General features: G+C 52.4%; 1 protein-coding gene and 1 long non-coding RNA gene across 5 annotated transcripts; both read right to left on the bottom strand.

Moving 5' to 3' along the window:
- Positions 1–1,676: 1,676 nt before the first annotated feature.
- On the bottom strand, positions 1,677–9,168 carry LOC105555368. Its single transcript, XR_001008461.1, has 3 exons — positions 9,073–9,168; positions 6,242–6,338; positions 1,677–1,941 (listed from the first exon to the last, which is right to left on the bottom strand). It is a non-coding gene; the product is annotated as an uncharacterized LOC105555368 (long non-coding RNA).
- Positions 9,169–16,416: 7,248 nt separating this feature from the next.
- ATG101 (autophagy related 101) lies at positions 16,417–23,875 on the bottom strand. Of its 4 annotated transcripts, none has more exons than XM_012002298.1 (4): positions 23,602–23,875; positions 23,355–23,490; positions 19,973–20,300; positions 16,417–17,125 (listed from the first exon to the last, which is right to left on the bottom strand). In XM_012002298.1, exons 3-4 carry the CDS (start codon positions 20,222–20,224, stop codon positions 16,721–16,723), a joined length of 657 nt encoding a protein of 218 aa, XP_011857688.1. In that variant the 5' UTR covers positions 20,225–20,300; positions 23,355–23,490; positions 23,602–23,875; the 3' UTR covers positions 16,417–16,720. The 4 variants fall into 4 exon arrangements, with proteins under 4 accessions (XP_011857688.1, XP_011857699.1, XP_011857706.1 ...); XM_012002309.1 differs by having other exon boundaries at positions 23,773–23,870; XM_012002316.1 differs by having other exon boundaries at positions 23,796–23,824.
- Positions 23,876–25,449: the final 1,574 nt, after the last annotated feature.

Here is a 25,449-nt window from a genome sequence, read left to right on the forward strand (position 1 = left end):
ATGTTGGCCAGGCTGTTCTCGAACTCCTGACCTCAGGTGATCCACCTGCCTCAGTCTCCCAAAGTGCTAGGATTACAGGTGTGAGCCACCGCACCCTACCCAGCCAGATTTTTCCAAAAGGGTTGCTTTTGTTGAATGATAATCCAGTTGAATAAAGAATCTGTCCATTTCCATTATGTTAGTCCAGCAATAGAGCCAACATGACAATCTTCAGCCATAACCACAGAAGCCAGCATTACAACTCAGAAGCTAAAGTTCCAAATGTATAACATGATAAAAACATACCAAGACAAGCTTGATTAATTTAATAAAACATTACCAGTCTCTTGACCAATACAGCCAACTTCCCAGCAGAAACAGCGAGTCAGGCCTTTAGGCTCCCTGGGCTTGGCCTGGAATCCCCATACCTCAGCCAATGGCCCGGGCTACTGACCCCGGTCTCTGGGTCAGTTCATTTTAGACAACAGGGTTGCTGGGCTGCCACAGAGATCAGCAAACAAAATAGTTCACCTGCAAGGAACAGGCCTTCCTTGTGACAACTATGCTGCAGGAAAACCAGCCAAGCTGCCAGAACCACAGAGTACAACAAAGTTTGTGGCAAAAATGAAATTCTGGGGCTACATTTCCGTCCTGTGTGAAATTATTGAACATCCTTGGCCATCACTCCCTGTAGAGGTTTGTTTCATGTAAGTTGTAGTTCCAAACTGTGTGGGGTTTTTTGTTTGTTGCTTGTTGTTGTTGTTGAGACGGGGTCTTGCTCTGTCACCAGGCTGGAGTGCAGTGGTGAGATCTCAGCTCACGACAACCTCTACCTCCTGGGTTCGAGCGATTCTCCTGCCTTAACCTCTCGAGTAGCTGGGACTACAGGTGTGCTCCACCACGCCCGGCTAATCTTTTTTTGTTTTTTTTGTATTTTAGTAGAGACGGGGTTTCACCATGTTGGCCAGGATGGTCTCGATCTTCTGACCTCATGATCTGCCCGCCTCAACCTCCCAAAGTGTTGGGATTACAGGCATGAGCCACCATGCCCGGCCCAAAATGTGTATTCTCTAAATCACTCTTTAAAAGAGTTTTTAAAAAACTACTTTACTAAAAAAAATTAAATTTAAGTTTAGTAACATGGCATTACGATCCTTGGAAATAAAATTAATTTTAGGCTGTTGTCCTGACAAAGCAAAGGAAATGCATCTGAAGTGGCATGGTTTTGTTTTGTGTGTTTTGTTTTGTTTTGTTTTGTTTTTTGTTTTCTAAAATTTTTGTACTCTTCCAAAGGGAAGGTTTTAGAATGTTTCCCAAAGCATGTCTGTTGGAATGGTGGTCCCATGAGATGCTCCTTTAAAAAAAAGAAAGGAGGTAAAAGAATTATTTGGCCAAATCTGCTTTGAAATCCTCTCTCCCTCTTTTAGATTCATCCCGCTACTGGCCTAGTAATGCCTCTTTAAAGAACTACAGTAAAGAAGCCTGTTTATCTTTGCTTAACACAAACTCCTCAAGTTATTAACCACCCTTTTTTCAAGTAACACCCACAAAAGTCCCTTGGTGCTAGGGGACCTTGGAACCCACTGAAAGAAACACCACCTTGGTCTCTCGGGGAGGAGAAGTGGGACATAACTCCCTGCTTTCTGACAAATGGTTTTGAAATATTCATCATTTCTCTAAAATGACAAAGGATGAAATATTGTTTCTACTTTTAATTCATTTCCCCTACAATTCTTGTAACATTTAGTTTGTAACAAAGACATTTTAAACAAAAAGATACATTCAAAATTGGGAACCAGCAGGCAGCAAAGCTTCCATTCACCAGCCACCTGTGCATTTGAAGTGGTTGAGTCTGCTCCCAATGTGTTCATAGCCTCTGGAACGCCCTCGCAGGTACAAGAGCATGCCGTTCAAATTTTCAACCAGTTACATGGCCATGTCCCTCTCCATCCCGCCTGCACACTGGGAGAAAATGCAAATCCATGAAGAGTGGTATTTAAAGAATTGACAGCCTTGAAAACATTTTGGAATTATTTGATTTCCTCACAAAACTTCATTATTGCTAAATCCAAAAGATGAGCATGACAGTATCTGTAAGTCTACCAACTGTCCTCCTTAACCCTTGCTGTTAACACTTCCCTAAATCTTCTGTTCACGCCAGCAGCATATCATATGACCAACTCTAATGTGCCGCTGTTAGATTCTAGGACATTTCTGGGAGTTTATACATTTTTGTTTGAGAAAGTTAAGGAGCTATCATACATTTACAGTTCCCCCCTCCTCCCCACTCTATGATCAAAGGAAAAATTTAAGGGGCAGTGCCCCTTGTTCCATAACATATTTCCCCATGGTCCTCCATGTGCAGTGCAAAACAGCAGAAATCCCCATCCTAACGGAGTTGGCATTTGAGCAGATGGCTTGGGCAAGGAAGTTCCCAGTTAATATAGCGGCTCTTATCATGCAAACCAGTCCAAGAAGGAGACACAGCCACCTTGAGCCAGATTGTTTTGCAAGGAATGGGTTCAAAGTCAAGAAAAGAGGAGAGTTCACCACATAGACTGTCAACTTCAACAAAGAGTAGCTCTCATAGGGGTGAATGGGTTTGGGTTGCTCAAGAAGAGAGAGATTCCAAAGATGGAGCTTGAGTTGAAGCCCCCAGGAGCTCCCCATGCAGAAAGAGCAGAGGCTCAGGCTGAGGACAGCTCCCTGAATGGCCACCTGAAACCTGAAACCATGGAGCAAAAACATCAGGGAACTCTATATGGTGGAAAGGAGATAGCCAGATGTGGCAGCGCACATCTGTAGTCCCAGCTACTGGGGAGGCTGAAATAGGAGGATCACTTGAGCCCAGGAGTTTGAGATTAGAATGAGCTGTGATTGCGCCACTGCACTCCAGCCTGGTGAAAGAGTAATACCCTGTTTTAATAAGAACAAAATAACAAAAATAAAAACAAGAAAGGAGAGAGTTGGCTAAGCTTCATCACCTTTGTGGGTTTGGAACCCTTACTTGATCCTTCACTAAAGTACATCTTGGGCGTCCAGTGAGGTTCTGTGTGTATTGGGAGGATGGTGAGGATGGGAGCCAGGCATGGGACCTGTATTCAAGAAGAAGCTGCCCCACACACTGGCCATCTATGGATTTCCAGCCAACAAGCATTTGCAGCCATCTATGGATTTCCAACAACTGAGAACTCAAGAGACAGGCTGCCTGGTCTTTCCTCTCTTCCAGAGCATGAAGAGGCCTCCATCATTTCAGGTTGATGCTCTGGTTTGGGTAGAGCACACTCTTTCTGAGTGGCTTCCTGAGAAAATGTGCAAGACAAGTCCATTTTCTGGCTCTCCATGGAAGACCCACTTCACCTGCAGCCTCTCTATGTTCTCATCGGTGCTCCCTTGCTCACTCACTGCAGCTCCCTGGACTTCCCCGTGGTTCCCCGACCACAGCAGGCATGCTTCTTTCTCTGGGTCTCAGCACTTGTTCCATGACCTGGAGTGCTTCCACCCTGCCCCCTCCCCACTCTCTCTATTGCCCACTCTCATTCAGGTCTTCGCTCAAATAACACTTTCTTGGCCGGGTGCAGTGGCTCATGCCTGTAATCCCAACACTTTGGGAGGCCAAGGCGGGCAGGTCACTTGAGTTCAGGAGTTTGAGACCAGCCTGACTCAGCCTGACCAACATGGTGAAACCCTGTCTCTACAAGAAATATAAAAAATTAGCCAGGTGTGGTGGTCACACACCTGTAATCCCAGCTACTCAGGAGGCTGAGGCAGGAGAATCACTTGAACCTGGGAGGTGGAGGTTGTAGTGAGCCAAGATCATGCCACCACACTCTAGCCTGGGCAACAGAGCAAGACTCTGTCTCAAAAATAAATAAATAAATAAATAAATAAACAAACAAGCAAACAAACAAACACCACCTTGGCGACACTTTCCCTGATAATTCCATTTAAAATTCCAGCCTTTCCCCTGCTCTCTCCATGCACCGTCCCTGCTTTGCTTTGCTCCATAGGTTGAACTGTGTCCCCCCGCAAAAAGATGTGCTAAAGTCCTAACCCTGAGCACTTCAGGATGTGACCTTATCTGGAAGTAGGATCATTGCAGATGTAATTAGTTAAATTAAGATGAGGTCATACTGGACTGGGGTGGGCCCCCAAATCCAAGAGGACTGGTGTCTTCATAAGAAATTTGGAGACAGAGACATGGGAAGAACACCATATGATGGGACAGAGCTGGGCTGTGCAGCTGCAAGCCAAGGGACGCCAGATATTTCCGGCCACCACCAGTAGTCACCACTGGAAGCGAGGCGGAGGCAAGGAAGGATTCTCCTGCAGGTTTTTGTTTGTTTGTTTGTTTGTTTGTTTGTTTGATTTTTTTTGAAGGCAGGAGTCTTGCTCTGTTGCCCAGGTTGGAGTGCATGGCACAATTATGGCTCACTGCAGCCTCAACCTTCCAGGCTCAAGTGAGTCTCGTCTCAGCCTCCAGAGTAGCTGGCATGCACCACCATGCCCGGCTAATTTTTTAATGTTTTTGTAGAGATGGGGGAGGGGGTCTCACTATGTTGCCCAGGCTGGTCTTGAACTCCTGAACTCAAGTGATCCTCCGACCTCAACCTACCAAAGTGCTGGGATTACAGGTGTGAGCCACCACACCCGACCCCCCTACAGGTTTCAGAGGGAGGATGGCCCTGCCAGCACCTGGATTTCCTACTACTGGCCTCCAGAACTATCAGAGAATAAATTTCTGCTGTTTCAAGCCACCCAGTTTGTGGTATTTGTTATGGCAGCCCCAGGAGTTAATATACCATCTGACAGGCTCTATTTTTAAATTGTATGGTTTATCATCTGTCTCACCTCACAAGAAAGCAGGCAGCACAGGGGCAGGGAATTCCACCAGTTTCGTTCCCTTGGTGCCTAGAGCAGTGCCTGGCACGCAGTACAAGCTTTACAAGCAGTGGCGGCTGGATGAGGGGTGAATAATTGGAGCCTAGCACTCTTCCACGGCCACTGAAGACTCGGTGCCTGGCAGAAGGGTGGGCACAGCATCCTCAACGGCCCAGAAGACTAGAGATGGTGGAGCATGTGAGGGACAGTAGTGAGAGATGCAGGAGCAGGGACTCAAGAGGGCAGCAGTTTAGGGGCCACAAGAAGACGCCATCCTACGAGCAGTGGACACCACATTGAGAGAGTGTGAAACAGGGACCAGATAGTGTGGCCAGACAGAACGCTCCTCTGCTAAACACGACTCTGACAACAGTGTGGAGGATGGGTGGGCTGAGAAGCCCCAAGGGACACAGGGACCAGGTGCAAGGCGAGGTGGTGGCCGGGGACATGAAACGAAGCTTTCCATCAGGCAGAAGGGACCATATTTGGTGACGCACTGGCTGTGGAGGGGAATCCGGGACAGCTGCTGGGGTGGAGAAACCATCCTCTAAGATGCAGAACCTGCCAGGGAGATGGCTCCCGAGGGAAGAACCTGGCTGTGGGTGTGCTCTGGCACCTTCCACAGTCCTTCTCTGTCCGCACTAGCCTCTTGGTGTCCCCTCAGACACACCAGGCTCATTCCCACCCCGGTAACTTCCCGCCCCTCTGGCAGGAACACTGTGCCCCAGATCTTCCCTGGCTGGAGTCACCTCACAGGTCAGGTCTCAGCTCAAGTGTCACCTCCTTGGAGAGGCTTTCCCTGGCCACCTTCATGAAAGTCCGCCACAGGTCTCCACCCCGTCACCCTGCTGTCTTTCCATTGCAGCACAATCACTCTCTGCAGGCACCGCATGCATTTGCTCACAGGTGCACGGAAGGGCCCTTCCCACCAGCAAGTACGTGAGCTCTCTGTCCCGTGTACAACACAGTCTCCAGTGCCTGGGACAGTAGCTGCTCAAAAATATCTGTAGAATGGGTGGCAAGATTAACGTGGCCTTCAGGGGCCAGGTTAGGCTGGGGCTGCTGATTTCAGAGCCATGGGCAGAGAGGTGGCAATTTCCATGCAGGGGAAGAGCAGGGAGCCCAGGGGAAGATCTAGGAGACAGCCTGGAGGAACTTGGTTTTGAGAGAGGAAAGAGGAAACCCTGGTACAAGACTCTCAAGGAGAGAGGGGAGATGCCCCAAGGGCAGGCCTAGGAACTGAGGGAGCCTGGATTCAACCTGGCAGGCACTCCAGAGCCCCAGTGTCCAGACACTAAGGTGCCCTTCATCTTGTTTGAGTGTTGCCAAGTGGGCATGATCACTATCTCATTTTCCTAAGGATGAAGAGGATTTAACTCACACAGCAAGTGGCAGACCCAGGGGGAAGCCCCAGCAGTGTTCTTCTGGAGCCCACAGTCTCATCCTCTCCTGTTGATGGCACCGATCTTCTTCGGGAACTGCCACAGGAGGAGGAGAGCTGTGAGAAGGGGCCAGCCACAGCAGACGTGGCCGGGAGAGCAGCCTCTGGAGCAACCACCCAGGGGATCTGAAGACCTGGCCGTCAGCTTAGCTGGGGTGGAGGCCAGGATGAAGAGGATGGAGACATAAACAGGAGGCAAGGAAGTGGGGACGGCAAGCGTGGGTAACTCTTTAGAGAAGTTTGGCTGTAAAGACAAGTGAGACATAGGATAGTAACCGGAGGCGGCAGTGGGTGCAAAGAGCGCTATTTTAAGGTGGCAGAAACCGGAGTGTGCTTGGACGCGACAGCCAACAGAGGAGCAACTGAAGAATTGAGTTAAGGAGGAAGCGGGGCAGCTCAGCACCGGGGCGGAGGGGCTGCAGAGGCGGAGGCCCAGCCCTCCTCTGCCCACTTATTTTCCGTGGGAAGTAGGAGGAGGAGAGGGCACCTGAGCAGACTTGGGAGGTGGGAGGGTCAGGTTTGAAAGAGCGGGGAAGGCTTGCAGTCATGCAGCAGGGGAGACAGCTGGCTGCAGCGAGGGCCAGGCAGCGGGACCCAGTGACCATTCTCAGTGCCATCAGTCTGCTCAAGGGTGTGATACTCTTTGGGGGCACCCAGCAGCCTGGGTAAAAGTCCAAAGGATAGAGAGTTGCAGTCATCCAGGGATGAGGTTTCACCGGGACGGTTCTGTGGATGGAGTGAAGTTAGGACATGGGCAAGAGAGTGACTGAGGTAATGCACCAGGCAATCTACACTGGAAGTGGGGCAGCTGGGAAGGGGCTGAGGGTCAGGGAGGAAGCAGAGGTAAAAGAGGTCAAGGGACCAGAGTGACAATGTCGGAGTGAGCAGGTTGAAAGAGTAGAAGGCGTGGCCATAAAGCACAGCCTCTCAAGGAGGGATCTCAGAGGGGCCACAGCTCTGAACCGGGGCAGGTGAACACCCAGAGGAGTGGTGGGTGTGGGCATGCGGCTGCAGCCTTGGCCTCTTGGCAGGACTCACAGAAGCCTCGCGGAAGTCAGCTGCGGCTGGGAAGGGCAGCCTGGCAGCTGTGGAGCAGGATGAAGATCCTTTTTGTGTGTTTGTTTTATTTTTTTATTGTCTTATTATGCCTAGGTGAGACAAGTGCCTGGGAAAGCATTCACACAGCATGAAGGAGTATATTCTAATAAGTCTGTTCCTCACCCTGCAGTGGGCTTGCAGACCAGAGGCAACTGCACCACCGTCTTCCTCTGTGTGGAGCGTTTTTCAGAGCCTGAGGGGTAGTGCTGGGAGCAGCTCAGCTGGGCGGAAGGCTTCCCCACTTCTTCCTTCCAAGGTTCCAGGCTTCAGGTCCCCTCCCAGCACCCCAGAACTGCTCAGGGTACGGAGGCCCCTGTCCAACCCCTCAGTTTCCGAAATCCTCTCTTCCTCAACTGCCAAGAGAGTCCACTCCTCGGGCTCCCTCTCCTATCCCTGAGCACTCCTTGTCTGCCCCTGCCTTTAAGTGGTGGTCCACCAGGGCTGCGTCTTCCATTCCCTGCCTCCTCGCCTCATTCTGATGCATTCCTGCAGCTTCACTTTCCACCTCCAGCAGCATCAGGGCTCAGAACTCTTTCCGCTGAATTCCAGTCCTATACACTCATTGTCCACCTGACAGCTCCCCTCTAACTTAAGGAGCCACAGCTGAGCTCATCTGCTGCCCATCTGCCCATGGCCCCATCGGCAGCAGACATGAGTTATCTCATGGCCACCCAGCATCTGTTCACCCCAGGATGGAACAGGCCCAGATTTGGTGCACAGACAGCCCCCTCTGCTTTGGACCCTGCAGTCTGTGGTGTTCCCTCCACCTCTACCCCAACCCAAGTACAGCATGTTACCAAAGTCTAGAACATTCCATACTCTCAGCGTAGTACTGTTTCAGGGTTAGCACAAACAGGCCCAACAGCAGCAAACCCCGGGGTTTGGCCCAAGTGACATGGGAGAAGACCTCCGTTTTTCCTGATAGGTTTGAACCTGAGAGGCTTCAAGCCAACGCCCTGCCTCACGTGGAGGCCGGGAACACACACCATCAACACTCGCAGTGCATTTTCTTGGTGTCAGGTATGTGCCAAGCACCCTACATGTGTGGATCTCACTTTATCCTAACAAAACATGACACCAGCTAGGCCCTATTTTTTCCCAACCTAAAGAGGAGGGAATTGAGCCACAGAGAGGTTCAGGGCCTTGTCAGGCCATGCAGCTAATAACTACGGTGCCAGAATTCAAATCCAGACCACGTGACTCCAGAGTCCTTGCTCTCAACCACCAGGCTCTACTGCCAGAAGCCGACACAGGCAAGCAGAGCTATAGGAAGAGGGGAAACTGAGGCCTGCTCCCACCATGGAGCCCTGAATCATGCTGGGCCTGCGTCCAGAACCACCCCTAGACTTTTCAGTTACATGGGCCAATATACTCCCTTCTGCCTGAGCCAAATATAGTTTAGGTTTTCTATAAATTCAGACCAAAAAAGTTCTAACTGATAACACATCCTCTCAGTGGGTGGCACCATCGCACACACAGTATTCAGGCCAGAAACCAGAACATCGTCCTCCCCTCCTCTCTCCCTCATCCCTCACATCCAACCAGTGACCACAGCTGGTGTCCCAGGCCTGTCCCTCTTCTTACCTCTGGTCCAGGCGACTATCATCATTTTTTTCTGGGTTTTGACAACAGCCTCCTTGCCTCCTTTCTACTTCTAGCCACCACAAACTTACCGCCAAGTTCTTTAAGATCCAGATCTTAACATGTCACTTCCCGCATGAAACCCTCCAGACACCTCACTGCTCCTGGGGTAAGCTCCAACTCCTGCCCAGGCTGGCCCTACCCACCACCCTGGTCACACCTCCCTCACCCACCCTGCCCCAGCCCCCCTGCTTCTGAAGCTTGCTGCTTCACACCTCCAAATCTCTGCCTGAAATGCTCTTGCCCCCTTCTTGCCCAGGCGAATGCCCAGTGGTGATGCCACCTCCTCTGTGAGTTGTGCTTTGCTAATCCCAGCAGAGCTCTCACTCTCTGCTCTCGGCTCTGTCACTCTGGGCTCTTTTCATTGTCTATTTTAACTTCAGTTTTGTGAGCACCACTCTTTACTGGACTGTGAGCTCTTCAGGGGCAGGGTTTCTGTCTTGTTTTTGTGTGTGTGTGGGCGGGGGTTTTTTTTTTGTTGTTGTTTTGAGATGGAGTCTTGCTCTGTTACCCAGGCTGGAGTTCAGTGGCAGGATCTCAGCTCACTGCAACCTCTGCCTCCTGGATTCAAGCAATTCTCCCCATTATAGGCACGCACCACCACACCCAACTAATTTTTGTATTCTTAGTAGAGATGGGGTTTCACCATGTTGGTCAGGCTGGTCTCAAACTCCTGACCTCATGATCCACCCGCCTCGGCCTCCCACAGTGTTGGGATTACAGGTGTGAGCCATCGCGCCCAGCCCTGTCTTATTTATTTCCTCATCCCCACGTCCCAGAGTATGCCTGGCACGGAGCAGTCACTCAGTAAATACTCATGGAAAAGAGAATAAAATGAGTGTTCGCAGGAATAGAGGGTTGGTTCTATACCTCTTCTCTCCTCTCCTCTTCTCTTCTCTTTTCTCCTCTTCTCTTCTCTCCTCTCTAGGGATGGTCAGGTTCAGGGAAAATAATTATGCCACAGGATGATTACTAGGCAGAAAGACTTTTTTCAATAAATAAGCATGTTACCAATTTGATCAATGACAAACCTATGATATTGTCACCTACATTTTATAAACAAAAAGACTGAGGTTAAGGAAGGTTTTGCAATCTAGAATTCCATGCACATGCTCACGAAACCCACTCTCATCTCAAAGCCAAGGCTCAGGCTGGACTCTGATGAGACAGACCCCAACAGTGACTGGTTGAATGAAGCGGTGCTCTTGCCCACACTGGCCACAGGGCGGCAGCCGAGTGCTGGCGTGAGGGTGGCTTTCTGCCCCACTTCACACCCACCCTGGGAAGATGTGGATCTGAGGGTGCAAGGGGAAAAGCCACCACTGAGGAGAGGCCAGGGGACAGGGGCTGGGGTTGCTATATCTGCTAGAAACAGATACAACTGGAGGAGAGTTGGGGAACAAACCATTAATTCCTAGAGTCAAGGGCTGGAGACATAGACTGTAGACCTGAAGCTTGCATTACCAGCATATTTAATAACAGGCCACAGAAAGTGATGCAGCATTCCTGGATTGTGGGGGCACTGCAGGCCTGCAAATGGGAGGCACTGACTTGCAGCAGGGGCCGGTCACTGTCAGACCATTGCTGCCTCACACCTGACAGGACAAGTGCTGCACTCATGTCCTCAGAGGCCAGAAGGCAGGGGGCACAGCCAGCACCTGCTGCACCAGGCGTCCAGGATGTGTGACCACTTCAGTGCCCAGGACATGCAGCAGGTCCCAAGTGGGCTGGGAGTGCAAGTCTCCCAAGTCCAGGCCCACACTGAGCACTTCCGGAGGTCCAGTGGAGCAGTTCAGAGGCAGCGGCTGGGTGCAAGGATCCCAGGTTGAGGTCTCACCATAAGCCAGGTATCTCCCAGTCTTTCATCTGCAGCAAGAATGGGCTGAAGGTGGCAGGGGACCCCCAGAGCGGCAGCAGGAGAGCTCTCTGGTTGGCAGATGATGCGGGGCTCAGGAATCTGTAGAGAGAGCCACCCCCGTGTCTTTGTTGGAGAGGGAGCTGCACTACGTGGAGACTGAGGAATGGACTCCATAAACCTCTCACAGCCCTTCCCAGCTTAGGGAAAATCTCAGGGGCTGGAGGAAGGTTAGGGCAAGATCTGAACCCATCAGCCGTTCCAGCCCTTCCCCTATGGACAGTGCAGGCTAAGTGAGCTGGCTAGGAGTCCAGGTGCCTGGCTTCTCTCCCTGGCACTCAGACCTGTACCCATCCCCCACCTCTCACTCCCAGCTGGAGCCTGACGGGGTAACAGCAGCACCCACTTCCCAATTTTCCACATTCTTTCCTGCCCACTCAGCTTGACAGCCTTGACCAGGGTCAGAGTTCCACGGCAAACATCTCAGTCCTTTCCCGTAGGAACACTGAGGTCCCAGGCACACCCCACGCCCTGCCCTCCAAGCACTAGGCTCAGAAACAGCAACAGGAGGAAGTTGGATGAAGAAAGCCTTTGCCCCCACCTCTACACCCCTGCCCCAGCCCTGTCCTGGGTGTGAGCAGACACGATGATGCTGGGGGCACAGCCCTTCCTAACACCAAATCACTCTATACCCTCACACCACGGGAACTTGAGCCCAAAGGCCAAACGGAAGGTCATCAGCCTTCGGCCCTGATCCCTCAGCTCTGACCGCTGGGATTTTTTTTCCACGGATGTTTATTCCAGCTGACCCTCTAAGCCCATCCCCCCTCAGGTTCAGGCCAGGAAAGCTGAGCCCAGCTGGCTGAGGAGCTGCTGCCGGCATCTGGAAGACTGCTCCCCACAGCAAGAAGGTAGGCAGGGCCCCAGGGAAGCGGGATGGGAAGGGGGCAGTGACACAGGGGTTTGGGGGTCCATCCCTGATTCGCAAATGTATGAAGAGAGGCCGCGTTTTGCACCAGCATCTCAAGAGTGATGAGAAAGCAGGGAAGGGAAGAGGACAGAGCAAGAGGGGCCCCCAAGCGCCAGAATGGGGCTTGAACTTGGAATCAGGGCCAGGGTCTGCTTCCAGCTCTGTCATTAATGTAAGCATGTCACTTACTGTTCTCTGAGCTTCCCCATGTATAAAAGGAAGGGGTTCCCAGTGATCTGGAGACCCTCTCTCCCAGCTGGGAAAGGAGAGGAGTGTGGGGCCAGAGGGTGACAGGCAAGGCAGCTGGGTGAAACCGGGTATAATCAAGAGAGGAAGTTCCCACCCTCTCCCCCAGCAAAGGGAGGGGGGGAATGTCCCCTGGGCCCAACCCCCTGCTTGTGCCAGGTGCAGTAACAGACACACCACACACACCCCTCAGGGTGCTGGACAACCCTCCCTCCTAGGGGGCAGGGTAGGGGATAGGAGGGGACCCTGAGGTGAGAAGTCCCTGGCTCAGCAAGGCCAGTGTGGCGCCGCTGCCCAGGATTAGCGCCAAATCCTGGGCTGCTGGGCAGGGATCACACGTCGTCTTCAGCTTCGCAGCTGCTTAGCTGCACCTGCCAGCATCCTTCCCCTGCCCCTCACAGGCACCCAGCCTGACTCGTTTCTCGGATAGAAACTGGGACCCTGCCCTACCCCAGATAAGCAGGGCAGGGGCTCTAGAATCGGGGAGGGGGCAAGAGAGGCCAAAGTCACCCCTGACAAACAAACACTTCCACCCACAGAAACCCCCAGGGGCTCCTAGGTGCAAAGCTGAACAGAGGGAAGGAACAGAGAAGGCCTCTCCAGTCCCTGTGGCTGTCCCAGGTGGCTTTCACCTGTAGTTACCTTGTCCTCAGGCCACCCAGGCCCTTCCCTCCAGATGGCTCCTGTCCTTGGAAAGACAGAGCGAGACACCCAGACAGAGCCCCCACAGCTGGGAGTCCTCAGCCCTACTTCCTGGAGCAGCGCTTCTGAGGCCCCCCAGCTGTCAGGAACCCTGCCATCCACACCCCGCAACACACACCACACAAAGCTCTTTGTCTGGGCTACATCTACTCCCCCACCCCTCACCCCTCCCCCCCGCCCCCACGACCTGAGCAGGGTCCAGGGAAGGGCCTTCCACACACCTCCCCATTCCCCAGGGCCACCCAGGCCCCTGGCTCTGCCCTCAAACATGACCACACTCCTCTCCCTGTCTCAAGAGGGAGGCCAGGCAAGGAATCTCCCACAAGCCCCCTTCCAGGGAAAAGGTTTCAGGCAGCTGAGGCCAAAGGCTGGTGCTGTCTGCCTATCTCCTCAGCCCCGTGGAGTGGGCAGTGCTGGGGCCCGCAGAGTTGGGCCTAGGACCTATAGGGGCCGGGGCAGATGCAGACCGTGGGGTTGAGGGTGGGGGCTAAGGAAGAAGCCCCCAAAGCACACTGTGGCCTCTAGACTCCCTCCTCTGTCATCCTCCTGCCTCCACAACCACCCCACAGTTACACAGTAGCCTCTGTTCCTAGAAAAAAAGCTTAATGCTGGAACATTTAAGATGGGAGGAGGGGGCCGGAGCTGCAGGAGACACAATCCCGGGCGGGGCGGCCTCCTCCTGATTCCGCACACCTGGGTGGCTGCAGCCCCACCGGCCGGCCGTGGACTTACAGAGGTGGGAACCGGAGTCGCTGAAGAGCCCATTCCCCAGACAGGTGCCTTGCTGCGCCCCAAGAAGCCTCCTCAGTAAGGAAGCTACTGTAGCCCCCCGGACCCCCGCGCCCACACTCCCGCTACCCTCCCTCTCACCTGTGTGGGGCGCGCCGCTTCGGGTAAGGGATTGCGACCGCAGCAGCCGTCGGGCATGCTCCGGACCGCTGGGAGTCAGGGGCCGCCTGGAGACCGCGACCTCCGAGCGCAGCTGGACGCCTAGGAGTAGTCGTCGTCGTCGCCGTCCTCTCCGCTGGCACTGCCGGGCTCGGGCTCGCGGGACGCGCGCTGCTCGCGGGTCAGCAGCGCTGTCAGGCCCTGGGCGCGGAGGAGGAGGCCGCCGCCCAGGAACAGGACCCCGCAAAGCACCAGCAGGGACAGCACGCCGAGCACCGCCGCCTGCACCGCGAGCGGCTCCTCGGGGGGCTCTGGCGGCGACCCCGACTGGTTACAGCAGGAGCTCAGCCAGGCGGCCTGAGCCGCCGCGCCCGCCTGAGAGCCGTTCATGCTCCAGCGCCGGCTGCCCAGATGTGGCGGGATCGCCAGATGTGCGGGAGCCCAGACTGGCGGGCGGGCCGGAGGCTGCGTCGGGGGGAGGGAACCAAGGGGCGGACCCCAGGCGCCCTACGCCCCTACCCCTTGCACAGAGCGCTCGGGCACTTCCTAGACAAAGAGCTCCAGCCGTTGTGGCTACGGCCCTTTCTCCACAGGCCCAGACTCTGGGCCCATCGTATTTCTTCTCATCCCCAAGGCCCACAGGCACCCCCATGCGAGTCCAGTCAGCCAAAACCAGAAGCCATGTCCCCAAGAGTCCCTCCCCTTCGCAAAGTGGGCCAAGAGGTACACCTAGGCAGAGTCCTGAGAAGATCCTCAGACCCCATCCCAGCTGCAGGCTGGGGTGCTGCCCCTCTGAGCAGGACACAAGACAAAGGTGATTGTCCCCATTCTTGAGTTTTTTGTCCCGAGACCAAAGTTCTATGGTGCTAGGGGGCCCAGGTGGCTGCTGAGCCAGGAGGCACATGGGCAGCCATAAGAGTGAGTCCCACCCTTCCTCGTCCATCATCCCCTTCAGAAGCCTCCTGGAGCTGGACAAGCAGGCCAACGCCTCCTGCACACTCCACAGCAGGGGGACATTCAGGTACAGCAGAGCAGAGCAGAGCATGGGGAATTCAAGGCCCACCTCCACTCCTTTTCTCAGGCCCCATAGGCCAAGAAGAGTCACATTTACAGACCAATGGGAGAGCACAGATTTGATCCACCAGGACTCCAGTCCTGACTCCGGATAAATCAGTCCCCCACTTCAGAAAATCGCAATGCCATAAGGGAGGGGAATATTACTGTCCTGTCTACCAGGATGGCCCATTGCCAGCTAGGTGTCCCACAGCCAAGCCAGGGTGGGATTGTGAAGCAGAGTTCAGCTGCAGAAAAGCAGAGAGACTGGAAAAGCGGACAGAGAGGCAAGACCCTCCTGCCAGGTCTGTAGCTGGACCTGTAGCAATTCTTGTACAATTCTGTTGCAAATTCTGTAGCAAGCCTTGAGTCCTCTTTTAAAAAATAAAGTCACTGCCAGCCAACACCTGTACCAGTCCCCTCAGAAGGGATTAGATCAGCTGATGGCCGTCTGGTAGGAAAACAAGAAGAGTCCCCAGACCGCAGCAGGCCAAGTGGGGTGTCTCATGCTATCAAGGACTTGCTAGAAATTGGCCTTCTTCAACTATAAACCCCCCTCCTGAGTCCTCCAACTCTCTGATGACCCAGAGATCAAGAGTAGAAACATCACATGGCCAAGGGTAACTTGGAATGGGAAAAACGCATTCCAAGTGCAAACACTTCCTGGTCATCCTGACTACCTACACTGCTCCAGGACCATGGACAAGATACCCCACTCCCACCCCATTTCTCCCTTAGCATCCCTCCCTACACACACCTCATTTAGTCTGGTTAGAACTGGCCCAGAAGCAGCCAAAAAGCATTGTAAAGCATGGACTGTATCGATGAGAGCATAGCACACAATGGGGGCTTGAGTATGCGGGTGTAGAAATGAATGTGAGTGATGGAGGCAATGACCAGCCCAAGCTGGAAGAAGTGTCACCAGATACCAGACTATCTCAAGTTGGCCAATCTGTCTCCAGACATGACCCACATCAAATGACCTTTCTGGTGCACATGGGGATCTGTGTGCTCTATGAAGACAGAGAAGGTACTCTCTGGGGCCACGGTGAAGCAAGACCAGACAACATAAAGGCCAGGGATGTCATAGCTTCCTTAGAAAAGGTGGAGATAACACGGGAACAGAAAACCAACATGTTATCACGTTACATGTTCTCACTTGTAAGTGGGAGCTACATGACGAGAACACATGGACACACAGAGGGGAACAACGCACACTGGGGCTTTCTGGAGGGTGGGAAGAGGGAGAGGATCAGAAAAATAACTAATGGGTACTAGGCTTAATACCTGGGTGATAAAATAATCTGCAAAACAAAAGTTTACAAAAAAAAAAAAAGAGGAAAGTGAGTTTGGAAGTGTTGAAATAGGGAGTCGATTGGTGGGGGGGGAAGGGAGGAGCAGCTCAGTCACATCCAAAAGCAACAGACCCTCACCCTACCATGCACCTTCATTCATGGGATTGGCTATGGCCACATCTGGGTAACACCTGCTTTGTGTGAATAGCCAGTCAAGTGCAAAATCTGTCCATTTTAATACATCTTTAATCCCATCCACCCACCCCTCTCATCTTGGAGCAATGCCCTCCACACACATCTGTGTCCTCAGAGGAATGCCAGAAAGTGTTAACACATCAGGGCAGAAACAACAAAAGGGAGAGATGGCTCAGCCCAAACTCACGTTCTCAACTTTATTCCCCATCCCAGTGGTGGCTCTTCTGTACAGTGGAGAAAGAAGGGGGACCACACCAGGGCTATGGAGAGACAGTACAGGCAGGACTGAACCGTCAGCAAAGATTAAAAGGATGACCAGAGGCTGGCAACCACAAAACCAAGAAGCCAGCGAGGGCTGCCCCTTCCAAGTCTCACCAACGACCCCAAGCAGGCAGCAGAGCCAAAGGCCCAATAGTACAATCCCCAAAAGCCAAGGTCTGGGAGCCATCAAGGAGCTCCCAGGGATCCGGCGAGGCTCAGAGGGCAAGGGTGTCTTTGATGAGCCTGCGCATAGTGGTGGTGACCGAGGTGCCCAGGGCATCAGTGATCTGGAAGGAGATCTTGTAAAGGTAGGGCTGCACGTCCCGCAAGCCTGTGTCAAACACGTTATCCACCTCCGACTGTGTGGGCATCTTGGGCAAGTACTCATGCCGATTCATCACCTCCACGATGTTGATGATCTTCTCGCAGAGTTTCTCACCCACCTTCTCCCGGCAGATCTGCCGCTCCTGCTCCGTGGCCAGGGCTACCACATGTACCTTGACCGTCCACACTTCCCATGGAATGCACTCGTCTGAGAAAGGCCAGCGAGACTTCTTCTTCTGGTAGAACTCCAAGGACATCTGCCCCAGCCCATCACCACCAGAGTTGCGCAGCGCATCCTGGGGAAGAAGGGAACGAATGAGCATGCCAAGGCCTCTGAGTTTCCACCTGTGAGGGCCTGCTTCCCACACCCCAGGGAATTATGCTCTCTTAGCTCTAGTAATCATCCAGGGATGGCAAGGAAACAAGACTGGGAGAGGGTAAACGATTTGGGTGAAGTGACACAGCAAACTGCCAACCTGAAATTGTGTAGTTCAAGCAAACCAACAAAATCCGTCTCCAAGCCCAATTCCTCCAGCTTGGTGAAGAACTGATATTACAGGAATAACTACTGGTCTGCAGGCACATATTCTGTGCCAGGAACTTAACATACACAATTCCACTGGCTCCTCCCAACAACCCCATGAGCTTTCACCAAGGCACGATGAGGCTTAGAGAAGTAAGGTAACTTGCAAGAGTCACATGCCTATGGATGGCTGGACCAGGGTTTGAATCTGGATTGTCTGATTTCTAAATCCTTGCTTTTCACCTTTACATTGCATTAAGGGCCTTCTCCTTCCACACCACCTCTTTAGCCCATATCCTTCAAAATGTTCTAATCACCTCATCAACATCTCCCTCTTCCCCTGTAAACTATTTGTCTTCTCCACTGCCAATTAAACATAATTCTTTCGATATTTTTTAAAGAGACTGGGTCTTACTCTGTCACCCAGGCTGGAGGGCAGTGGAGCAATCATGGCTCACTGCAGCCTCGGAATCCTGGGCTCAAGCGATCCTCCCATGTTAGCCTCCTGAGTAGCTGATACTACAGGCACACTTGGCTAATTTTTAATTTTTTTTATTTTGTTAGAGATGGGGTATTGTTACATTATCCAGGCTGGTCTCGAACTCCTGGGCTCAAGCAATCCTCCTGCCTCAGCCTCCCAAAGTGCTGGGATTACAGTTGCAAGCCACTGCGCCCAGTTCACAGTCTCTTTTATGAGCGCAGGAAGAGGGAACTGTAGAGCCCAGTGATCCTTGTTAAAAAAGAGGGAAACCAAGCAACAGAATGGGGAAGGGAAGTTGAAGGACAGACCAGACCTGGTGCTTCTCCCTCTTCTTCCCTGAGAAGCAAACAGGACCATCCAGTCCAATGATTCTGCCCTTGCCACCCCATGGGTGTGGGTGGTCCCATACTCCTCTTCCTAGGGCAGCCAGGACCCTGAAGCTCCTTTCCATCTGAGTTAATGCCAACCCAGAGGGTAAGGATGCCTGAAATCCTGAACCACACTCATCAGGAAGAGGCTCTCCTTCATTGACAAACCAAGGTCAAGTAACCTTGAATGAGTATCTCTAATGTTTACTGTGTGCCAGGTTCTGTTCCAAACACTGGGCATATTTGACTTATTCAGTCCTTGCAGTGCACACACCCTTTGAGGCAGGTGGGATTACTATTCCAATTTTGAGTGGAACCACTAGCCCAAGGTCACACACTTGCTGGGTGGTAGAGTGCAGCTCCAAAGCCTATGCTCTTCACCACTCTGCTCCACTTGCCTCTTACGGACACCTAGAGGACAGAGAGCTGAGAGCTGCTGCTGCTCTTGAGGGTGACTGGGAAACCGCTGATGAACTTGCCCTTTCTGGGTTTGGCAGGACAATGAGGGACAGCTTTCGCCTGACACTGGGCAATCCACTGCAATGAGCACACAGTACTCAACACAGTGAAGGGCTCTGCAAGTATTTATGGAATGAAAGTCAGACACACAGCTCCCCTGTGTTCTAACCCCAGAGCAGATGCCTTTAGGCTCATGCCAGTAGTTCAAGACCAGCCTGGAGTTCAAGATCAGCCTGGGAAACACAGTGACACCCCATCTGTACCAAAAAAAATTCTTTTTTTTTTGGAGACAGGGTCTTGCTCTGTCACCCATGCTGGAGTACAGTAGCGTGATCATGGCTCACTGCAGTCTCGAACTCCTAAGCTCAAGCAATCCTCCTGCCTCAGCTGCTCAAGCACCTGGGACTATAGGCATGTGCCACCACGTCCCACTAATTTTTGTATTTTTTGTAGAGACGGAGTTTCGCCATGTTTCCGGAGCTGGTCTTGAGCTCCTGGGCTCAAGCAATCTGGCCACCTTAGCCTCCCAAAGTGCTGAGACCACAGGCGTAGCCACCAGGCCTGGCAAAAAAAATCGTCGAAAATTAGCCAGGTGTGGTGGTAGTGGTGTACACCTGTGGTCCCAGCTGCTTGGAAGGCTGCAGTGGGAGGACTGCTCAAGCCCAGGAGTTCAAGACTGGGGTGACACAGTGAGATTGTGTCTCAAAAAAAAAAAAGGAAAAAAGAAAAATTATCTTCGCTACTTTAAAATTTAAAAGTACCCACTCAATGAAATGGTCAAACACTGTGACTCTGAACAAAGACCAGAGGAGAACCACACTACCACTTCCACCTCCTGAGGTGACCAACAGCAGCAGCCGGCCATGTCCCTTCCACATCTTTCTTCCACCCAGGCACACAATGCCACACCGCCAAAACAGATCTGTGGATGGCAGCCACCTGAGCCAAGCAAGCCACCCTCTGGGGGAGTTTCATGTGGGAAAGGAAAAGTGGAAACAGAAGCAGAGAGAGCCGTAGTCAGAGAGAAGGTCAAGACCACAGAAGCAAGGATGGCCCCAGGGGGCCTGGCCACCAACACTGCTCAGCTTCCTGTTCTTCCTTCTCCCCCAAGCACATTTATGAGTGTCTCCCTCCCTCACCACCATTCGCGCGCACACACACACGCCCTCCCCTGAAGAGGAGCTCTCAACACGCCTGTTTCTCAGAACCTGAAAGAACCCGATTCACACACTCAGGAAGAAGAGGCTGGTTCAACAACAAGCTGGGGTGGAGGGCACCCTAGGCCCCGCCATCCGCTGTGCCACACCCTTACCTTGAACTCCCCGACAACCTTGCGCAGGGCACGATCCAGTTCCTCAGAAGAGACGCGCACGTAAGTGAAGTCGATGAAGTCACAGTCAACATCCTGGGTGCCCACGGTGCCAATGGAGTAGGTGCCCTCCTTCTTGTAGTGGAACTTGCCCGTGCTGCGGTGCAGGAGCACCGTGTGCAGCACAGCCAGCATGGCTTCCTCCACCTGTCGCCCCTCCACCGACACCTCCAGCACCTCCGAGCGACAGTTCATCCTGCACCCAGTAACCCACACCAAGGTGGGGAACAAGGATAAAGACAAGGGATCTTCACCCTACCCAAGGGCCACCCTGCAAGAGGAGCCCAGGTCAGAATGCTGACAAGTCCACATGTTATCTGTTCACTTCCTTCTAGGCTCAGCTCGGCCTCTGCCTCCACTGGCCCTTCTCTGCATTTTGGCAGCACAGACTATCAGAGAATCATCAACTCTCAGGATCAGAAAGCGCAAGAGCTGCAAAGTTATCAGTCCAAACGACAGGCCGGGATTCCACTTTACAACCTTCAGTGTAGTTTACAGCAGATGCTCACTGTGCAACCTTTGTCAGGTACTAGACATCAAAGGCAAGCACGGCCCCTGCCCTCAGGCTGACAGAATGAAGGAAAAGCAGGCAACTAAACATTATCACCATGGAGAGAGTACAGGGTGGGAGTAAGAAGTACAGAAAGACGAGTTTGATTTCCTCGGACCTTGAATGAACAGGTTAAGGCATTTGAACTCTGTCCTAAGAGCAGCGCACTGTGCCAAGATCAAATCTGTGCATCAGAAAAGTACCTCTGGGCCAGGTGTGGTGGCTCACATTAATCCCAGCAATTTGGGAGGCTGAGGCAAATCACTTGAGCCAAAAGTTCAAGACCAGCCTGGGCAACATGATAAAACCCCATCTCTACCAAAAATACAAAAAATTAGCTGGGCCTGGTGGCAGGCACCTGTAGTCCCAGCTACTTGAGGGGCTGAGGCAGGAGGATAACTTAAACATGGGAGGCTGAGGCTGCAGTGAGCTGAGATCATGCCACTGTGCTCCAGCCTGAGTGACAAAGTGAGACCCTGTCTCAAAAATAAATAAATAAATAACAAAGTAATAAAATAAACTCAAAAAAAGAGAAAAGTACCTCTGGCTAAAGGGCAAAGAATGGCTCTAAACTGTATTGGGGTCACAAACTACTCAGAGAAGTCAATGAAGCCATGAAGGCTGGGCTTTAAAAACATGACACACACACACATACCAAATCTCACCTATTTCTAGGGACACCCACATCCACAGACTCCAGGGTAAAAACTTGTGGATTTAAGGCACAAAGGCTGGGCAGGGAAGTCAGTTAAAGACCACTACAGTAGATGTAGTTACAGAAGGCAGCATAATCAGGTGTGGGGGTTTTTCATGCCCTAGAGTCCTGGGTTTGAATCTCACCCCATCTACATCTTGCTCTGTGACTTTAAGCAAATCACTCAACCTCTCTGAACTTCTTATCTGTAAACGGGGATAGCAGTGAGAATTAAGGTAACACATGTAAAATACAGTAGAATAGTGGTTAAAAACGATGACTTGAAAGTCATACAACATGGACTGGAACTCCAGGTCTGCCACTTGCTCCATGCTCATGATCTTGGGCAAGTTACTTAACACCTATCTGCCATATATACAAAAGAGATAATAATGGCTACCTTGAAAGGGTTGAGGGCTGAATGAGTTAGCATGTATAAAACACTAAAAGCAGTATCTGACAAGTAGTAAACATCCACTAAGTATTCATTAGTACATTGTTATTGCCAAGAGATGACGCAAGGCTATACAACAGTAGTGGTAGAGGGAGTGGGAAGGAGAGACAAGAGACTTGAGAACCAGAACATAGGAAATAACTAAATACATGCCCAGAGGGAGAGGGAACTTCAAGTTCCTTATAACTCAGAGTATTCAGCTTGCAAACTTCCCCTGACAGGGAATTCACTAGCTCTCACAACAACCACTCAATGTTCAGGAAGTTCTATTCAGTTATTCTGATTTATTTATTTATTTTATTCATGAGATGGGGTCTCACTCCATCACCCAGGCTGGAGTACAGTGCCACAATCTCTGCTCATTGCAACTTCCGCCTCCCAGGCTCCCATCCCAGCCTCTCCAGCAGCTGGGAACACAGGTGCACACCACCACACCTGGCTAATTTTTTGTATTTTTGGTAGAGAAAAGGTTTCGCCATGTTACCCAGGCTGGTCTCGAACTCCTGAGCTCAAGACATCCACCTGCCTTGGCCTCCCAAAGTGCTGGGATTACCGCACCCAGTCCAGTTATTCTTTCTACTGAAGAATCTGTCTCTTAGTGCTTCAAACTACTTTTAGTTTTAGTTTTGGTACCCAAAGCCACATAAAGTCTCACCTCTTTTCCACAAGTGAGTTTTTATTTAGGGGCAGCTGTTCCACCACCCCCTCACCCTTTCTACAGGCTGAAGGTCCCCAGTCCTCAAAATCATGCCTGTTCCACATCACATCTTATCTGCATGGAATCCTGGCAGCTCTCTTCTAAGTGTATTTCACTCATCTGGTTGACAGACGGTGAAAATAAAAAATATATTTCAGTTTGTGTCTGCCCCCTTTTAAACTGTTGCTCAGCACAGGATACAGGGCAACAGTCTGTGGACTGCACAGAGATCAGGCCAGCTCTGCCTCTCACCTGGCGATCAGCTCGCGTCTACCTGTACTATCACGCAACATCACGTTTTGTTTTTGTTTCTACCACTAGGCAGACAATTCCTATATTCTGCTTAAAAGGCAGAGACTATATTCCATTCATCACTATAATGGTAATTCCTAGTACTTTGTACAAAACAACTACTCAATTCATCCCAAGCCAGGAATTCCAGGTCCTTCCAGGGGTAGCTAGATTAGTTTCTTCTACATGCCTGGATCAAGAATGAGAAGGGCTCTCTTGCTCGTTTTGCCCTCCAGTTCCACTCCATCCAGCAGTCTTCTTCCCATCTGGAGACTCCTGGCTCTGGTCTGGCTCCCTTTCTTCCACGACTTCTCCCTCTTGTGTCCCCCTCAATCGTTCATACAAGCCATACATCTCACTTGTGCCCCAAGCCTGGGCTCCTCCCTCACTCTACGTGCTATTTTAGCATCCACTCCTCCAAGAAGTCAGTCCTGACCAACCCCATTCTCCTTCCCACAGCAGCCACATTTGGTCTGTGAAAACCCTGTTGTCCCCTGTACCACACAGTGAGCAGTGAGCAGCAGGGTCCACCAGAGTAGGGTCTGGCAAGTCTCGTCCCTCTGGTCCCCCCGAGTTGCAGAGATTAACAGCCGCCTTCTTCTCAAGCTTGGTCGGAGCACAGGGTGCGCCAATTCCCACCTTGAGTGTAGAGTTTGGAGCACGGATTCCTCAAGCTCGGCTCATGCCCTTCCTCCTCCTCCTCCTCCTCACGCCCAGGTGCGACCTCCGCAGGTACGCGTCAACCTCCACGCGGCGCTGAACCACAAGAGGCCGGCTAAAAGCAAAACCAGAAAGCTTACTTGGCTTCATATCAAGAGACTCGGGACGGACGCAGGAAGGAATTCCCGCCCGGGTCCCGTACCCCCGGCCGCCACTACGAGCAAACCTCTACCGTCCACGTAATCAGGGAAGAGCGGACTCCTCGGGTGTCTCGGGGGCGGCGCCCCGCGCCCAGGCTGGCTGGACTCGGAAGCTGGAGGAGGGCCCCCGTTCCGCCGCCCCAGGGGATGCCCACGCCGGCACAGGAGAGGGGGGAGACGGTTAAAACAGCTCCCACCTCCCCCAACCCCCGTCCGCAACCAGCCTCTGAGATGCCACCACTCTCCCGGCAGGCTCCAGACCACCTGGGTCGGAGGCCGAGCCGGGACCGGAAGCCGCACCGCCCCCCGCGCGCCGGGAGGCTCACCGGATCCCGTGGCCCCGGAGGGGGCACGTACCCGGCTAGCCGGGTCCTCGCATGCATATAGCCGCCCACATCATCCGCGTAGTCACAGGAGCACACACAAATAGTTATGTGTTGCTCTCTATCTGGGGGCTGCTCTTTTCGTGGTTATGTCTTGGATTTTAAGATTTGATGGTGATGATGATCCCCCTTATGTGGACGAGTCCATTCAACCCACCACCGAGAACGCTGGGGTGTTTCGGCTGGGACAACTCACTTCCGCCATAGAGACTAGAGAGAAGGAGGAGCCCGATGGGCTCTCTGCCGCCTCCCTAGGCCGAGCGGAGTCATTGGCTGCGAGCCCGGCCCGGGGACGCAGACAGGGTTCCCAACTCAGTCCGGACTGAGAGGCCTGGAAGCAGCACCGATCCCCACAAGATGAGGGGCATACCCCGTAGGGAGAGGTCCTGGAGATGCGCCCACACCGCTGTGCTGCAGGACGCCCAGTGGATGGCAAAACTTGAGTTTGTTCAATGTGCGTAACAGACAGGATCCCTGGCCCTCCACCCACACAGATGCTGGAGAAAGGGGCTTCATCTCTCAGTGTTGCCTTTATGCAGCAGCACTACTTGGTACTCCACGGTGACCAATCTGGTGACAGTCCTTCGGAGGCTAGTAATTCGGCCATTGCTTGTCTGCGTGACCCGTAACATCACTCATCCTTTCTTTTTTTTTTTTTTTTTTTTTTTGAGGCGGAGTCTCGCTCTTTCGCCCAGGCTGGAGTGCAGTGGCCAGATCTCAGCTCACTGCAAGCTCCGCCTCCCGGGTTCACGCCATTCTCCTGCCTCAGCCTCCTGAGTAGCTGGGACTACAGGCGCCCGCCACCTCGCCCGGCTAGTTTTTTGTATTTTTAGTAGAGACGGGATTTCACCGTGTTAGCCAGGATGGTCTTGATCTCCTGACCTCGTGATCCGCCCGTCTCGGCCTCCCAAAGTGCTGGGATTACAGGCTTGAGCCACCGCGCCCGGCCTATCCTTTCTGATGCTCTCTATAAACAGGGGGCTGTTGTGAGGATCACAGGAGATAAGTCATATGAAAGATTTTTGTGACCTGTGAAGTGTAATATGAATGCAAGTGTATTTTTAGTGCTGTGTAACTTCCTGGAGCGCATTTGGTTATCCATGTAGATTGTAAGCCCAGAGCAGACAGGGGTTCGAGAGCTCCGTTAATGCACCCACCCCCAATAGCAGGCGCTCTTAAGATGTTACTTGGTGTTTACCATGCTTGTTTTCTGGCCACTGGGGTGCCTCACGCCTGTGATCCCAACACTTTGGGAGGCTGAGGACGGAGCATCACCTGAGGCCGGGAGTTCAAGACCAGCCCTGTCAACATAGTGAGGCTCCCATCTTTAAAATAAAAATTTAAAAATTAGCTGGGCATGTTGGCGTACCCCTGTAGTCCCAGTTACTTCAGAGGCTGAGGTGGAGGATCACTTGAGCCCAGGAGGTTGAAGCTACAGTGAGCTATAATCATGCCACTACACTGCAGGCTGAATGACAAAACAAGATCCTG

The sequence above is a fragment of the Mandrillus leucophaeus genome, unplaced genomic scaffold (assembly GCF_000951045.1).
Source record: "Mandrillus leucophaeus isolate KB7577 unplaced genomic scaffold, Mleu.le_1.0 Scaffold118, whole genome shotgun sequence".
Classification (NCBI taxonomy): Eukaryota; Metazoa; Chordata; class Mammalia; order Primates; family Cercopithecidae; genus Mandrillus; species Mandrillus leucophaeus.

Bases quoted from the DNA above. Each gene is read 5' to 3' on its own strand.
- ATG101 (XM_012002298.1), bottom strand. From the start codon at position 20,224: ATGAACTGTCGCTCGGAGGTGCTGGAGGTGTCGGTGGAGGGGCGACAG. The intron at 17,126-19,972 runs GTAAGGGTGTGG...CTTCTTCCCCAG, and splicing joins AGGTTGTCGGGGAGTTCAAG to GATGCGCTGCGCAACTCTGG.